At 43.4% G+C, this 16,816-nt stretch overlaps 1 protein-coding gene across 1 annotated transcript in view; it reads right to left on the minus strand.

Moving 5' to 3' along the window:
• CLTCL1 (clathrin heavy chain like 1) overlaps nucleotides 1-16,816 on the minus strand; it is an 88,938-nt gene that overhangs the window by 57,883 nt on the left and 14,239 nt on the right. Inside the window, exons 2-4 of the mRNA XM_069497050.1 lie at nucleotides 15,296-15,564; nucleotides 3,429-3,590; nucleotides 438-551 (exon numbers count right to left, since the gene is read on the minus strand). Of these exons, the coding sequence (XP_069353151.1) occupies nucleotides 438-551; nucleotides 3,429-3,590; nucleotides 15,296-15,564 (545 nt within the window). The remainder of the gene's footprint in view (nucleotides 1-437; nucleotides 552-3,428; nucleotides 3,591-15,295; nucleotides 15,565-16,816) is intronic.

Consider the following 16,816-nt stretch of genomic DNA (forward strand, 5'->3'; position numbering starts at 1 on the left):
TGGCGGGATTTCAGCTGATATTTAATTCTGCTGTTACATTTATCGACATTGCTGGAAATTTCTAGATAACACATTTTTATGAGACAAAAAGTAAAAAGGAGATTATATAATCTTACATATATAATGTGATCCCAATTTTGTTCAGAAAAGGTTTACGTCTCAGAAAGGTTTCATGTAACAAGTAGTGAGATCTTTGATGTATTTTACAGCCAACTGGTTCAGCTACAAAGGACTGATGAAGGGCGCTCCTTTCCACGGACAGGCCTTGTCCAGCCCACACACCAAAGTCCCAGGCCTCCAAATGGGTTTGAAGGAGTCATGGATTGCTGGCGGAGGGGACACAGAAGTGGACTGCAGGTGTGGCCTCCTGGAGCTCAGGAGGTGCTACAGTGAGTATTTTAGGACATGAAGACGCTTACAGAGCAGCATGTTCATACCTGCATGGCCACTGGAAAATCAGTCTGTGCCTCTGGAGGGAAGAACACATCCACGGCTTTCTTTACGAAAGGCTGGTTTCCTGCTGCAGGCTGTCCAACTTCGACGATGTGCAACTAGAAGAGGATTTTAGGTCAGTACAGGGAAATGTGCTTGGTGGCAGGCAGATGCTGACCAAGACAGAGGTGAGCAGAGCCTCAGGTCCACGCACTGTATGACCAACGCTAAAACTCACATTCACCAAAGCAGGATGACCCCTTCATTGGGCTGCTTGTGATCATCCACCGAGCTGTCGCCCACCATCAGGCCCAGCAAGCAGAGCCAAGGCCACGCAGCCTAGGAAGGTCTAGTCGACAGAGTCACCACGTATGTCCCCTTTCCCTGGGCCTTGGCACCAATGCCCATGGAAGAAAGGGTCTGGCCAGGATCTGCTGTCCATTCCAGCTCCGCTCTTGGCTCTCCTGGACACGGCCCAGGCTCACATAAGCGCGTTAGTGACCACATCTCATCACCGAAGCCCAAACTCACGAGACAGTCGGACCATGGCATAGGCCTGAGCTTTTCAAGGTTATGCTAGGGGAAGTAGAATCTTTGTAGAATCGGCAGGAATAGCTGCACATGAGGGGGCCTCCCTGCCTTTATCACAGCAGCTTCAGGTACCTGACCTACACACATGCCTTCTCCATAACTTTCTTTTTTACTTTTTTTTTTTCATTTTCTAAAAAGGAGTGGTGTTCAATTGCCTTGTCTTTTTTTTTGTTGAGACAGGGTCTTACTCCACTGTCCTGGGTAGACTGCAGTGGGGTCACTGTAGCTCACTGCAACCTCTAACTTCTGGGCTCATGTGATCCTTTTGCCTCAGCCTCCCGGGTAGCTGGGAATACAGGCATGCGCTGCAATGCCTGGCTGGTTTTGTTGTTGTTGTTGTTGTTTGTTTGTTTCCTTTCTTTTTGGTAGAGACGGGTCTAGTCTCGAGCTCCTGAGTGCAAGCGATCCTCCCGGCTCGGCCTCCCATGAGTGCTAGGATTACAGGCATGAGCCACCGCGCCCAGACCCCATAACTTTCATGCAAGATACCAAAGCTAAAACAAGTCTGGAACTATATCACAACATGATATGAGAGACATGAAACAACAAGTGTTGGAGGGTAGCTTAGCAGAGGAAAGGGACAAGGGTACCCCTGGAGGACAGTCTGGATTCAGCCAGGCAGGGAGGAAGGAAACACCAGCAGGGCCTGAGGCAGGGAGGGGAGGATGCTGAGCCAGGCCAAGAAAGGAGGCCGAGCAGAAGCACTGGGGGCTTCTGAGGGGCAGACGTGGGGGATTTAGACGTCTTGCACAAAGCCACTTAAAGACAGGTAAAAGGTAGTTTAGGAAAATTCTCTGGCTAGGCCTATTGGTTAGAAAGGTTGGAGTGGGTCTGAGGGACTGATAAATGCTACTTCCTAACCCGAATGTGAGGTGACAGGGCTCTGTCTACCATAAAAGGCTAAGGACAGATGTGAGGCTTGCTAAAGGTCAGGTGACAGCAGAATAGAATGGCACCTGAGAGCCGTGGCTTCTTGCTCGGGAGCTGGAAAGGGGTGATACTGCAACAGAAGTGGAGGTGTGGGAAAGGAAGCCAGGCTTCCTGGGGAGGCCGCTGGGGGAGGTCAGCAGGCAGGAATTGAGTCCAGGCAACTCTCGTCTACAGGTGGAAACTGCCAGGCTGGTCCTCCAGGACAGGCGGACTCCGTCAGGGGCACAGGCTGAGCAGGACTCTGCAGGACCCCGCACTCTTCCCTGCAGCTGGGGAGGCAAGATCCAGACACAAGATATGGGGCAGCTCCCAGGACAGTTACTGCGGGGACACCGCGGTTCCCAGGCCGCCGGTCCCTGAGTGTGGAAGGCCCTGCCACAAAGACCCTCCTGGCCCATCTCCAGCCTCGCCTGCTTGCCTGAGGGCAGCGGCCCACCTGACAGCCGAGCCCTTCTTTCTGGGGCTGCCGCCCGCTGCTTATGCAGGACGCTCTTCTCCACGGGGAGCTCCGCAGGGCAGGTGCCACTGCGGAGGGGCGGCCCGTCGCTGCCCAGTTCTGTCTGGGAAGAGGTGCTGAGCCGCTCTGGGCCACATAGCTAAAGTCAGTGTCCTTAAGCAGCCTTACCAGCAACAAAGCTGACAACTGACCTGACTCCTGTCATGTTTTCCTACTGGTTTTCAACTAAGGAAGGTATGAAGTACGTTACTCAGCAAGAGACCAAAGTACTCAAAGAAGTGTATTTCCAATAAGGAGGTCTGGGAAGCCACATACTAATTTAGAACTCCTCTTTGGGGACGACTTCAGGTCTAACGAACAACCCAAAATAATGATTTCAAGAAATGTTTCTGACAAGAGTGTACTGGGATAGGGCTCTGTTTTGAAGCCACCCTCCCAGTGACCAAGGCAACCCCGGCGGAACCCCAGGTCTCCCCGACACCGAAAGCTCTTCCACCTCCAGCCCGGTGCCACGGCAGCCCTGCCCAATAGTGCTGGCCACACCCAAGCCAAGCAAAACTCAGCTCGCTCCCAGGCACAGCCTCTTCTCTCTGCAGCTTCCCTGGCACCCCCATCGCCACCACCTGAGTGGAACCACACCTTGGGTGACACGGAGCCATGTCTTACGGCAAGGATGGCACTGCACTGGTGACTTCACAGCCATCTCTGCCATGAGACTGATGCCCCAGAGCAGAAACTGTGCCTCACTCACCTTTATGGCCCATCTCAGTACAGTCTGAGAGGATTTTTTAGGGGAAAAGGGCCAATTAATCAGTAGCCAACTTCAGGTCACTAACTGTATGCCAGCATCGCTGCCAACCCACTGGCCTGTCCATCAGGGTGAGGGGTTCTCCAGGCTGCCGTGGGCCTTTGATTACACAGGCGCCTGCGGGCCGTGCCCTACTCCCAGCTGCACTCGCACCCGGCACCAACTCAGGACGCACTTCTCAGGAAGAAGACAAAGCGGAGTGGGTCTTACCTTGCCGCCTGTAGGACCACGCACAGCAAAGCAGAAAAGGGTGGCAGGCTTGGCATTTCCCTCGATCTTGAACTCTGCAAAAGCAGCGGCATGGCCTTCTATGGGCTGTGAAACTTTCCTATCCACAGAATAGAGCTGCATTGCCCCAACCACACGGTTTTGCTAAGAAAAGATATTTTGCAATGAAAGGGAGAGAAAGGAGATGAACGTAAATAAACAATTTTTGAAACATCCTTCCAAAACGAAAGTCTGATACCCTGATATAATTTCTCTAGTAAAAATTAAACTTATTAGCTATTAGGGGGATGATATAACTCTGAATTTGATGTGCAAAGATAGCACAAACTAGGGGAAAAAATAAGACTATAGAAAAGTATAAGACAGATAATACTAATTTGTTAAATATATGTGTGTGCATGTTTTCATAAGAAATAAGACTTGTGCATTCTGGAGGAAAAACTCTAAAACATTAATAGTAGTTAAATCAGGGGGATGAGATTACAGGCTAATTTTGAAGATTATGTTTTCTGAAACCTATAAGTAGCAAAAATTTTATGTAATAAAAACCAATAAGACTAATATCTTTTATAACACTTAGAACTTACATTTTCCAGCAAAGAATTTTAGTACATTTATATCCAATTTCAAATGCTGAAAAAGCTAAGCAAATGGAACATGAAAGTGTCAACAGTTCAAGCTCCTGTAATTCAACATTAAAATAATCATCTCTGCTGAGTGAGGCCCATATAGTCTGTGGGTAGAATTTAGTCTATTCCCCACCTACTCACATCTCCTTAAACTGGGAAAACAAAGGCTTTAATATTTTTGTTTTTAAAAATCTTTTCTATTTTACTTTTCTATTGCACAGACTTATGTTAAAGTTATTACACAAAGTCCTGATACATGCCACAACATGGATGAACCTCGAAAATATGCTAAGGAAAGAAGCCAGTCACAAAAGACCATATATTGTCTGATTCCACACAAGAAATATTAGTATCAAGAATAGAGAAATCAGCCGGGCACAGTGGCTCACTCTAGGTCAGGAGTTCAAGACCAGCCTGAGCAAGAGTGAGACCCCGTCTCTACTAAAAATAGAAAGAAATTAGCTGGACAACTAAAAATATATATAGAAAAACTTAGCTGGGCATGGTGGCGCATGCCTGTAGTCCCAGCTACTCAGGAGGCTGAGGCAGGAGGATCACTTGAGCCCAGGAGTTTGAGGTTGCTGTGAGCTAGGCTGACACCACGACACTCTAGCCAGGGCAACAGAGCAAGACTCTGTCTAAAAAAAAAAAAAAATAGAGAAATCTGTAGGGGTAGAAAGTGTATCCGTGGTTGCCAGAGGCTGGGACTAGGGATTTGAAATAAGGGAATAACCAGCAGATAGATGGTCTGTATTTAAGTGAACAAGTAAGTTTTAAAATGAAAATCAAAAGGACAGGACAAAACTCACCCTCCCCGGGAGACTACGGGAAGATTTCCAGCAACGCGATGACAGCATGTTTGAGTCCCAAAGCTGGAGAAGCCTACACTGAAGCCAAGGCCAAGAGGCAGAGCAGAGAGAACACCCGAGGTCTGGGCTAGAGACCCTGACCCCGGCTCCTCTGCTGGCTGGCACTCACAGACCCAGAGGCCATACGGGTGGCCTTCAGCCCATGACCAGCTTCTAAGCCTCAGGCACCTGCCAGGTGACGCCCACCTCCTGGGGCTGCTGGGTGTTACGTGCGCCCAGTTTGGGTAAAGGTACACTGAGGACTGTAGCAGGCAAGGATTCAACACACACATTTGTTTCTTGTGCCAGGTACCGTGCTAAGGGCCAAGGGGGAGGAAAACAGCGCAGCAGAGGCCCTTCCCTCCAGGACGGAGGGTGAGGCTTTCTGGCAAGTATGCGGAGGACTGTGACACAGCGTGCTGACTGCCATGACACGGGCGAGAACAAGATGCCTTGTCACCACACGCAGACCAGGGAGTCAGGGAGGGCTTCCCAAAGTGACACCTAAGCTGGAGTGAGAGCTAACCAGGTGACAGGAAAAGAAGCTGTTTCAAACAGAAACAGGCATGTGCGCATTTGCAAGTGCTTAGACAGGGGTTGGCAAACTAGGACCCATGTTCCCCTCCCCTTTTTTATGTGAGGTGAAGTTCACAAGACATAAAATTAACCATTTAAAACTATATGATTCAATGGCATTTAGTACATTCACAGTGTTGTACAACGTATCTATTAATAGTTCCAAAACAGTTTCATTACCCACAAGAAATCCCTGTGCCCACCAGTGAGTCGGGTGCCCCCATCCACAACCGTGGTGACCACCAATCTGCCTTCTCTACAGATTTGCCTACCCTACCTATTTCATACAAATGGAATGATAAAATATGTGGCCTTTTGTGTCTCATTTCTTTCACTTAGTAAAGTTTCTGAGGTATATCCATGTTATAGCACGTATCAGTACTTCATTCACTTTTAGGGCTGAATAATATTCCATTGTATGGATATGCCACTATTCATCCATTCATCTGTTGGTGAACATTTCGGTTGTTTCTACCTTCTAGCTATTTTGAATAGTGCGATTACGAACATCTATGTAAAAGTCTTTGTGTGGACACACTTTCATTTCTCTTAGGTAGATACCTAGCAGTGGAACAGTGGAACTGCTGGGTAATATAGTAATTCTATGTTTAACTGTTTTTTGTTTGTTTGTTTGTTTGTTTTTTGAGACAGGGTGTCACTCTGTCGCCCAGGCTGGAGTACAGTGGTGCAACCATAGCTCACTGCAGCCTCCAACTCCTGGGCTCCAGTGATCTTCCTGCTTCAGCCTCCCAAGTAGCTAAGACTACAGGTGCACAACACCATGCCTGGCTAATTTTTAAATATTTTATAGAGATGGGGGTCTCACTATGTTGCCCATGCTGGGTCTCGAACTCCTGGGCTCAAGCAATCCTCACCCTTCAGCCACCCAAAGTGCTGGGATTATAGGCATGAGCCACCCGCACCCGGCCTGTTCAACTTTTTGAAGTCCTGCCAAACTGCTTTTGTACAATGTCTGAGTCATTTTACATTTCCATCACTAATGTACGAGGGTTCTAATTTCTCCACATCATCTCTAACACTGGTTGTTTTCTATTTTGTAAAAATGACAACCATCCATGTGGGTGTAAGGTGGTGCTCGATTGTGGTTTTGAATTGTATTTCCCTAGTGACTACTGACATTGAGTATCTTTTCATGCTCTGGCTGGCCATTCGTATATCTTCTTTGGAGAGATGTCTATTCAAGTCCTTTGCCCATTTTTAAACTGGGTTGATTTTTGTTGTTGAGTTAGAAGTACTTCTTTATATATTCTAGATACTAGACCCTTATCAGATATATGATTTTCAAACATTATCTCCCAGCTTGGCTTTTTACTTCATTGACAATATCCTTTGATGCACAGCAGTTTTTAATTTTAATGAAGTCCAAATTATCTATTTTTTTCTTTTGTTGTTGTCATAGCACCATTTGTTGAAGAGACTATTCTTTCCCCATTGAACAGTCTTAACACCCTTTTCAAAAATCAACTGGCCATAGATGTATGGGTTTACTCCTGAACTTTCGATTCTTTTCCATTGGTCTACATATCTATCCTTGTGCCCATGGGGTTTTTTGTTGTTGTTAAATGCTTGGGATTTTTTTTATTTGTTGGTTTTTAGTTTGTCAGTAAAGCACATACAAGCAACTTTCTGACTTAGTCTTTTTTGTTTTACACTCTTCAAACAAGATGATTTCCTTGTACGGAGGCATAATTCCCAAGGGTATTTTTAAAAGCTTTATTGAGATATAATTCACATACCATATAAGTCATCTGTTTAAAATATGCCATTCAATGTTTTTTAGTATACCCACAGGGCTGTGCAACTATCAGCTCAATGGAATTATAGGACAGTATTTCATCCTTTAAAAGAAATCCTATTAGCAGTCAATCCTCACTCCCATCTCCCACACTCCAACCCCAGTCCTAAGCAACTATTTATCTATTTTCTGTGTCTATAGATTACACTATTTTGAACATTTCATATAAATGGAATCACACATAATGTAATAGGTGGTCTTTTGTGACTGATGTCTCTCACTTAGTTTAGTATTTCCAAGGTTCACTCATGTTATAGCATGTATCAGTACTTCATTTCTTTTTATTGCCAAATTACTATCCCATTGTATGCATGTACCTTTTGTTTATCCATTTATCAACTGGTGGACATTTGAATTCTTTCCACCTTTTAGCTACATAAATTATGTTGCTATGAACATTGATGTATAAGCTTTTAGTAGCAATTTTTATCTTAGTTTATTCTGTCTGATATTAGTACACCTAATCCAGCTCTCTTTTGGATACAGTTTACAGGGTATATCTTTCCCATCCTTTTACTTTCAACTTATTTGTGTCTTTGAATCTAAACTGTGTCTCTTGTAGATAGCATGTAGTTGGAACTTTTAGTTTTCTGCCAATCTCTGCCTTTTTATTGAAGTGTTTGATCCATTTAATGTAATTATTGGTAAGTGATTTACTTCTGCCATTTTGCTGTTTTTTTTCTGCATGTCTTATGTCAATTTTTGTTTTTCAGTTCCTTGATTATGGCCTTCTTTTGTGTTAGATATTTTCTAGTGCATCATTTCAATTTACTTGTTATTTCTTTTACCATTTCCTAAAAGTTATTTTCTTAGTGGTTGCCTGGGGATTACAACTAACCTTAATTTATAACAATCTAATTTGAATTAATACCAATTTAATTTCAACAGTATACAACAGCTTCTCTTTGTAGCTCCTTTCCGTCTCTAATCCTTTGTAGTATTTTCATACAAATTATATCTTCATATACATTATATGCCTATCAATAAAGATCTACAAATATTGCTTTATGCAGTTGTCTTTTAAGTCAAATAGGGGAAAAAAGCTATAAACAAAAATACATTTATACTCTGTCTTTTATTGTTACCTATATATTTAAAGTAGTCCCTGTTTATCTGCAGTTTCACTTCCTACAGTGTCAGTTACTCATGGTCAACTGTGGTCCCAAAATACTAAATGAAAAATTCCAGAAACAGGTTGGGTGCGGTGGCTCAGGCCTCTAATCCTAGCACTTTGGGAGGCTGGCTGAAGCAAGAGGTCTGCTTGAAGCCAGGAGTTTGAGAACAGCCTGAGCAACAAAACAAGACCCCGTCTCTACAAAAAATTTAAAAATTAGCTGGGCATGGTGGTGCACACCTGTAGTCCCAGCTACCCAGGAGGCTGAGGCAGGAGATCACTTGAGCACAGGAGTTGGAGAATGCAGTGAGCTATGATGACACCACTGCACTCTAGCCCAGGGAACAGAGTGAGACCTGTCTCAAAAAAAGAAAATTTCCAAAAATAAACAATTCATGTTTTAAATTGTATGCTGTTCTGAGCATGATAAAATCTCATGTCCTGCCCAGGATGTGAATCATCCCTTTGTCTAGTATATCCACATTGTATACACTGCCAGCCCGTTAGTCACTTAGGAGCCATCTGAGCTATCAGATTGAAAAAGCATAGTATACCTTAGGGTTCAGTACTACCTGCAGTTTCAGGCATCCACTGAGGGTCCTGGAACATATCCCCGAGGATAAGGGGGGACTACTGTATTCATACTAGTGCTCTTTATTTCTTCATGTGCATTCAACTTACTGTCTTATGTCTTTTCATTTGCACCTGAAGAATTTTTTTTTTTTTTTTTTTTTTTTGTTGAGACAGAGTCTCACTTTGTTACCCAGGCTAGAGTGAGTGCCGTGGCGTCAGCTTAGCTCACAGCAACCTCAGACTCCTCGGCTTAAGCGATCCTACTGCCTCAGCCTCCCGAGTAGCTGGGACTACAGGCATGCGCCACTATGCCCGGCTAATTTTTTCTATATAGATTTTTAGTTGTCCATATAATGTCTTTCTATTTTTAGTAGAGACGGGGTCTCGCTCTTGCTCAGGCTGGTCTCGAACTCCTGACCTCAAGCAATCCACCCAGCTCGGCCTCCCAGAGTGCTAGGATTACAGGCGTGAGCCACCGCGCCCAGCCACCTGAAGAATTTTATTTAGAATTTCTTGTAGGGTAGGGCTGAGACAGTATAGGTGGTGGACTTTGGCTATCTGCCTGAGCCACGAACCAAAGCTTAGGTCTGCTTATAATACTGAACGAAAGCTTTGAAAATGAGTAATATCCAGCTTCAATAGAAGGTAGTTCTGTTTTCTTTAACAGGACCTGGCAACCATCGGAGCAGCCCCAGGTAGACCTTCTGGCTCATTTTAATACTAAAAATCATAACCAAGGGTAGAGATTTAACATGCTAATGAGACACGCAGTATATGAAGAAACATGATCACAGGATGGGCAGCTGCCAACAAAATTCCACCTCCACATGCTGTGATTTCAATGCTGGTGTCAAACTTGCTCCCTCTACCCTTTAAAAGTTCCCCAGCCTTTTGTTTGGACAACCAGTCTGGCTGCTCCTTAACCAGCACTGTCTCCCTTTTGTTTGAGCAAAAGCCACCCCCCATAAAGTCGTGCCTGTATAAATTCCTTTTTTGTGTAGTGTCAATTTCTGTTGATTCGAGGACCAAGAACTATGAGCTCGGTAACAGGGCTGTGAGACACAGATTGTTTTTGTTTTGGGAATATTTTAATTTCTCCATTTTTTGAAGGCTCCTTTTGCTGGTTTTAGGATAGAATTCCTGTTTGTTTTTCCTTTAGCACTCCGAATATGTCATCTCACTTACTGCTTTCAGGATTCTCTTTTGATAGTTTGATCGGGCTATTGTCTAGGTGTGGATCTCTTTGAGACTCCTGGTTGTGTAGGTTAATGTTTTTATCATATTTGGGAAGTTTTTGGCTATTATTTCTTCAAATAGTCTTTCTTTCTCCTTCTGGAACTTCCATTACGTGCATTTTACACACAGGATGGTGTCCCATACATCTCCAAGGCTGTTTTTTTTAATACTTCCTATCTTTTTATCAATATTACCTGTTTGGTGAGACATAATTCTCATACTTCTCTTTAGTTCTTTAGACATGGTTTCCATTGGTTCTTTGAACGTATTTTAAGTAGCTGATTTAAAGTCTTTAAAAGTAACTCTGGGCCTGGCAAAGTGGCTCATGCCTGTAATCATAGCACTGGGAGGCTGAGGCAGGAGGATCGCTTGGACTCAGGAGTTTGAGACCAGCCCGAGCAAGAGCAAGACCCCATCTCTACCAAAAACAGAAAAAAAATCAGCCAGGCGTGGTGGCATGCACCTGTAGGATTGCTTGAGCCCAGGAGTTTGAGGTTGCAGTAAACTATGATGATGCCACTGCACTCTGTCTACAAACAAGCCACCAAACAAAAGTAACTCTTATGTCTGGGCTTCCTCAGAAGTTTCTATTTACTGCTTTTTTTTCCCTCCCTCTGGGGCTATGGGCTATATACTTTGTTTCTTTGCATATCTTGTAATTTTTGTTGAAAACTGGACATTTTAAATAATATAACTTGATAACTCAAGAAATCAGATACCCCCCGCATCCCTGGATTTGTAACAGAGGGAATGGCCTGGGGGAAAAAAAACGGCAAAAGATGTTTTCTGTCTCTTTACAATTTCCCCCACTCTTTTTGGAATCTGAGGCCTGCATCCCTGTCTCAGGTGGGCAGCTGGGAGGGGCAGGGGAACGTCCTTTGTTCTTTGTGCTACAGGAGACGGCTCAGCCGAACTGTAGGCCAGCAGAGGTCTGGGTGGGCCTCCCAGGTGGGCAGGGGTCACAGGCTTTGTCTTTAGCAGAGATGAGACAGATTAGAATCATTAACTGTAGTTCAGTGACAACAGCCTAGAACTGAGGGCCCTCCCTTTAAAAGCTCCGTATTTCTACTCAAGTATAGGAATTTTGATTTTGAGAGGACAGTGTACCATTTTCCTCCTTTGGCTCCTTAAACCACTTTTTCTCCTTCTTCTGATGTGGCCTCCAGGATAAACGCTGAGCCTTCAGGAACAGATTTGCTGTTGCTGTTGGTTAAGGAACTTTCCTTAATTAATTCTGTAAAGTCTGTATTCTTTGTTATATGTGGTCACTGAAGTCTCTACTTGGTTAGTTTAGTGGCCAATTCACGATTTAAAGAGATTTAAAGATACTCCTTCAAATGCCTTGAACCTCGGCCTTTGCTGCAAGGCTGTGCGTGTTGGGACGTGCCTTCAGTATTCGGCAGGCAGGTTAAAGTTCTGCCTTAGTCGTCAGTCACTGCTCCACAGAGCCTCAACGTCAGTTCTTTCTTGGACATAGGTATAGCTCTGTCCATGCATGTGGCCACCTAGATCCCTAGGGATATGTCTGAGCTTTTAAAAGCTCCTTAAGAACTTACACTCCACAGCTTTTCTATTTAAGTTTTTGGGCAGTGTCTTGTTTGCCCCAACTGCTGTCATTCCCTCAAGGCAGCTATGGTGTTAACACGCTGACTGCCACACTAGAAAAAATTTTTTTCCCTGGGGCCACAGTGTTTTATTATGAAAATAGAATAAAAACTTCAAAAACAAAACAATCCTTTCAAATGTAATGAAAAATTTGCTATTTTTTGTTGTTTTCTGTGCATGAGTTATATGTAACTCACATGGCGTCAGAATCAATTTTTATACTGCACGCCAACTGAGTTGTATGTGATTCAAGACATACTTACTGCATTTTGTTTCAGCAAATTAAGTCTTCGTATGTTTCCCGAGGCCCAGGGCTCAAAACTAGTGTGAGTTAAATACAACTCACATGGCAGTTAATGTGTTAAACAATTGCTGTGATGATTCAATCTCAAATGTCCCAGGGGACCAGGCTGTTCACACTGAACAAGCTCTGAGTCGAGTCAAATAAAGACAAGGCCTTTGAATGGTCATTTCTAAAGAACTTCCAAACAGGTCAAATAATGATATTTTTCTGGGAATAGTGCTTTTGGGACGCTCCAGACCATTCCACCTCCTTCAGAGGCTGTTGGGCTGCTGCATTTCACCATAACTGCAGGGTTCCTGGTGTACAAAGCTATCACACAGCTGGGCAGAGGGGTGGGAACAGGGCAAGTTAGAAACACCACAAACTCGTGTCCACCCAAATAAGTAACTGAAGCAAACATCTCAAACAATGGAGGTTTATTAAGCCAGTGTTAAGGATGCACCCAGGAAAATACATGAACCGAACCGCAGACAGAACTGAGGTCGGTTTTTTTTCTCTGAAGGGGAATCTGGAAGTTTTCAGCATTTAAAGGCGTACAGAAAGAGAAATGGCAGGGAGCAGTGGTAGTGAGACAGTGGTTCCACTCTTGTGAGACCCAGGAAAACCTACACTTTACCTCAGATAAGGCGAATATTATAAGAGAAAAAGGGAGTGAAGGAAGGGTCAATTATATAGATGTCCCTGGATAGGTGGAAGAATGTTTGATTCTGTCTTTTCTCTGTTCTGTTGCCTGTAAAGATAAACTTGCAATTCATTATTAGTTTGGAATCAAATAAACTTTAGTTTTAGGTGCTAGACATAGCCTATGGAGCTAAACTTACAATTTGCACGTCCTTGCTCATGAGGGCCCAGTAAGAAATTGCCTGAATGATCTGTGAGGCCGTAGGCCTTTACCTTCCCTTTTGCATAAGGAGTTGGGGGGGAGCCTTGAGGTTTTTAATTTTCTTTTTTCACTTTCTATATAGCAATTTTCTGAGATCCTGAAATACAGACAATTTTCTGAGATTCTGAAATACAGCCAGTTGTCTCAAATAAAAGTTCTTTGGATTTTTGCAAGCCTGTAGTTACCTTCCAGAATTCTGAGAAAGTTGGTTTTGACAATGTTTAACTAGTTTTCTCATTGCTTTTATGGAGAAGTAGATTTTCAGAGGTCTTTACTCCACCAATCTTCTGCTGAGAGTAAGAGATTCTAAGTATTTTATTCTAAGTATTTTATTAATTTTGATGTTATTATGAATGGAATTGTTTTCTTAATTTCATCTTTGGATTGTTCATTGCAAGTGTGTAGGAACACGACTGATTTTTGTATATTGATCTTGTATTCTATAACCTACTGAACTTGTTGATTAGTTCTAAGAGTTCTTTATTGGATTCTCTAATATTTCAATATACAAGATCATGTCATCGGTGTTAGGTTTACTTAGAGTAGGAACCAGAAAAATATCATAAAGCCTGTGAAACAAAAGTCGCAGGAGTCTGGAGAGTCCGAGGTTGTAAATCCAACTTTGACCACAGGCAGCTGTAGCTGCGCTCATTCCTATCCCCCCACCCCCCATGAGGACGAAGCCACTCCCTCCCCTATCCCTGCAGGTGTTGCTCACTCCCCTGAGAAAAACCCCCTATAAACCCAAGGCCTCCCCTCCCTCATGGTGGACACTTTTTCACCTCTACCCGTCTGCACTGAGATGCTCAAAATAAACAGCATTTTGCTACACATGAGCCTTTGTGTGTCTCCCTTGGCTCTGGACCTAACAATTGGCAAACAGAAATAGCTTTAATTTTTCTGTTCAAGAATAGGAATTTTCTAGATGCATTTTATACCTTTTTCTCGTCTAATTTCTAGACAAGAACCTCTAGTCCAATGTTGAACTGAAGTAGCAAGAGCAGACACCCCTTTCTTGTTCCTGATCTTGGGGTAAAGCTTTCAGCCTTACGCCATTACGATGTTAGCTGTGTGCTGTAGACGTCCTTCCTCAGGGTGAGTGAGCCAACATCTCATGTCTTGCCTCCTACGCAAGTGCAGTGCCACTGCCTTCACCTACGTCACACATGCCTCACTCCTCCTGGGGGATGCCGAGAAGAGACCTTGGAGGGGAAAGAAGTACTCCTTCCCCTTCTGCTTGCTCTTCACCTGTCTCATATGTGTCTCTAATCCAGAACAGACTACATGGCTTTCTTCCTGTTTCTGTCAACTAGCCTCCTGGCCTCCAGTCTCCATGGTGGTCCACCCTCAACATCACCGATTGCATTGTTTCCATTCCTCAATGCTGCTTCTAAGAAGGAAAATTAATTACATCATTCTCACTTAAAACCTGCTACAGAAATCCCATTGCCTGCAAGATAGAGCACGCACCTTAGTCTGGCCCCCAGCCTTGTCCCTCTAGCTGCCACTTATGCTTACCTACAGGTACCAACCACAGTGGATGACCCCATGCCCCCAGAAGCAGCCGTTTTCTATTTCCATGTCTTTGCATACACAGTTTCCTTCCAAAGTACACTTTTATAGTTAATAATGCGGCTTAGAGTCCCCTGTGTTGAAGGCTCTCTGAGGTCCTCTCGTGGCTCCCATAGCACTCTCTTCAAACATCTGACGGCTCTTTGATTACTAGAACTCTGCAGACCTACTGCGCCGACTAGGCTATGGAAGGGCCGTTCAATGTTCATGACTGGCTATCAAGATCTAGATCCTCAGTGCCAAACATCCTGTAGTCCTTAAGGATCTGGTGACTGGATTAGCACCAGGAATGAAAAATGGGAGTACAGAAAGATATTACTTTCATTATAAAATGACATGAGTTAGTAACAGTCTCTTAAATCCTTAAAATAGAGCCTGAAGAATACTTCTTATAAATCTGTAAGTTCCAAGTTGCTCTATAAAATTCCTCAATAATTCACTTCTCAAAGCTGTGCCAGAAATAGCTTCTAGAAAGAACATCAGTAACCTAAGAGAATATAGAGGTTAACAGGCCAAACTGAGTTAATATTATTTGATCCTGAGTTCAGATTTCTTTGTAATCTCTATTTCTTTCAGTTCCAGGCCTACTTCTTCTGCCTTACACCTGTACCAACATCAATTGACTTAACCATTCCACTCTAATACCAGGCTTCTAAGTTATATCAGACCAGCCTGCGGGCGGCCAAGGCTTACCTGAGCCGAGATGCCAACGAGCAGCAGCCACTTTTGGTTCTCGTCGGTCCGATAGTGAATCATCTGGTACCCTGCCAGGCTGGCGTGTCTGTCAAACATCTTCACGGGCTGGGAGTCACCCTCCATGCTCCAGTGGTAGACTGTGGTCTCAGTCACCAAGGCAACCGTGTTCACAGAAATCCATTTCCAGAAAATCACCTCCTCTGCCATAGTGTGAGCCTTCATTTTACTCTTCATCTCAATATTAAAGATTTGAAGTGTCTTCCCAGCTAGAGAAAGATAAATTAAAAATCTGAAACACAAGTTCTTAATCTCTTAAATCTGAATCCTTTTACTATTACTTTAAGTTGTACTGCTTAAAGCTAATCTGATGAACAGGGGAAAAGCCGCTTGCGCAGTAATTAACCACACTTCAACGTCTACATATTGAGAAAAAGCCTCCTATGCATCAGATTCTTCCTCAGCAGAATGTAAAAATGTGTGAATATTTATAGAATTTATGAACGACAATCAGAAATTAGTTCTACTGAAGCAAGTCTCAAGAAAAATCGTTTTAGATTGGTTTTGTCTCATTTTAAAATACTTTTCTGGATAAGTCAGCAAAAACATAAGACATCCTTTCTCTGTGTGATGTCTCCAACTTTCAGGAGAGACAAAATCATCCCTTCACATTAAACCAACTTCTCCATATAACAGGTTACTTGGTATTAAATTCTAGATCAGTGCCATCAAATAGAATCTTCTGCAGTGTTGGAAATATTCTATATTAGCATCTATTACAGTAGACATCAGCTATATGTGGCCATGAAGCATTTAAAATATATCTAGCAAGACATTTTTGAAACTGAACTTTTACTTTTATCTAACTTTAATTAATTTAAATTTAAACAGCACCACATGGCTAATATCCAGTAGAACAGCACAATTCTAGACGAAAGGCTTTGGCATCCATCCTCTGGGAAGAGACCCATATTGTTTCCACCAGAAGCAAGAAACTGAGTTCTGATTTTGGAATCTATGCAAAACTAGAGCTAACAAGAAATATTAACATATTGTTTCCCATTAAGATGGGGAACAAGGCAAAGATTATTTCTCAGACACTTCTTTTTGACACTACACTAGATAACACAGCTATTGTGAGAAGGCAAGAAAAGTAAAAGGCATAAGGATCAAAAAAAGAAGTAAATCTGTCTTTATTCACAGACAACATAATTATTTACAAAGAAAATCTTAAGAAATCTACAAATCTAGGCCAGGCGAGGTGGCTCACGCCTGTAATCCTAACACTCTGGGAGGCCAAGGCGGGTGGATCGCTTGAGGTCAAGAGTTTGAGACCAGCCTGAGCAAGAGCGAGATCCCGTCTCTACTAAAAATAGAAAGAAATTATCTGGCCAACTAAAAATATATATAGAAAAAAAATTAGCCGGGCATGGTGGCGCATGCCTGTAGTCCCAGCTACTCGGGAGGCTGAGGCAGTAGGATTGCTCAAGCCCAGGAGTTTGAGGTTGCTGTGAGCTAGGC

The sequence above is a fragment of the Eulemur rufifrons genome, chromosome 21 (genome assembly GCF_041146395.1).
Source record: "Eulemur rufifrons isolate Redbay chromosome 21, OSU_ERuf_1, whole genome shotgun sequence".
Lineage (NCBI taxonomy): Eukaryota > Metazoa > Chordata > Mammalia > Primates > Lemuridae > Eulemur > Eulemur rufifrons.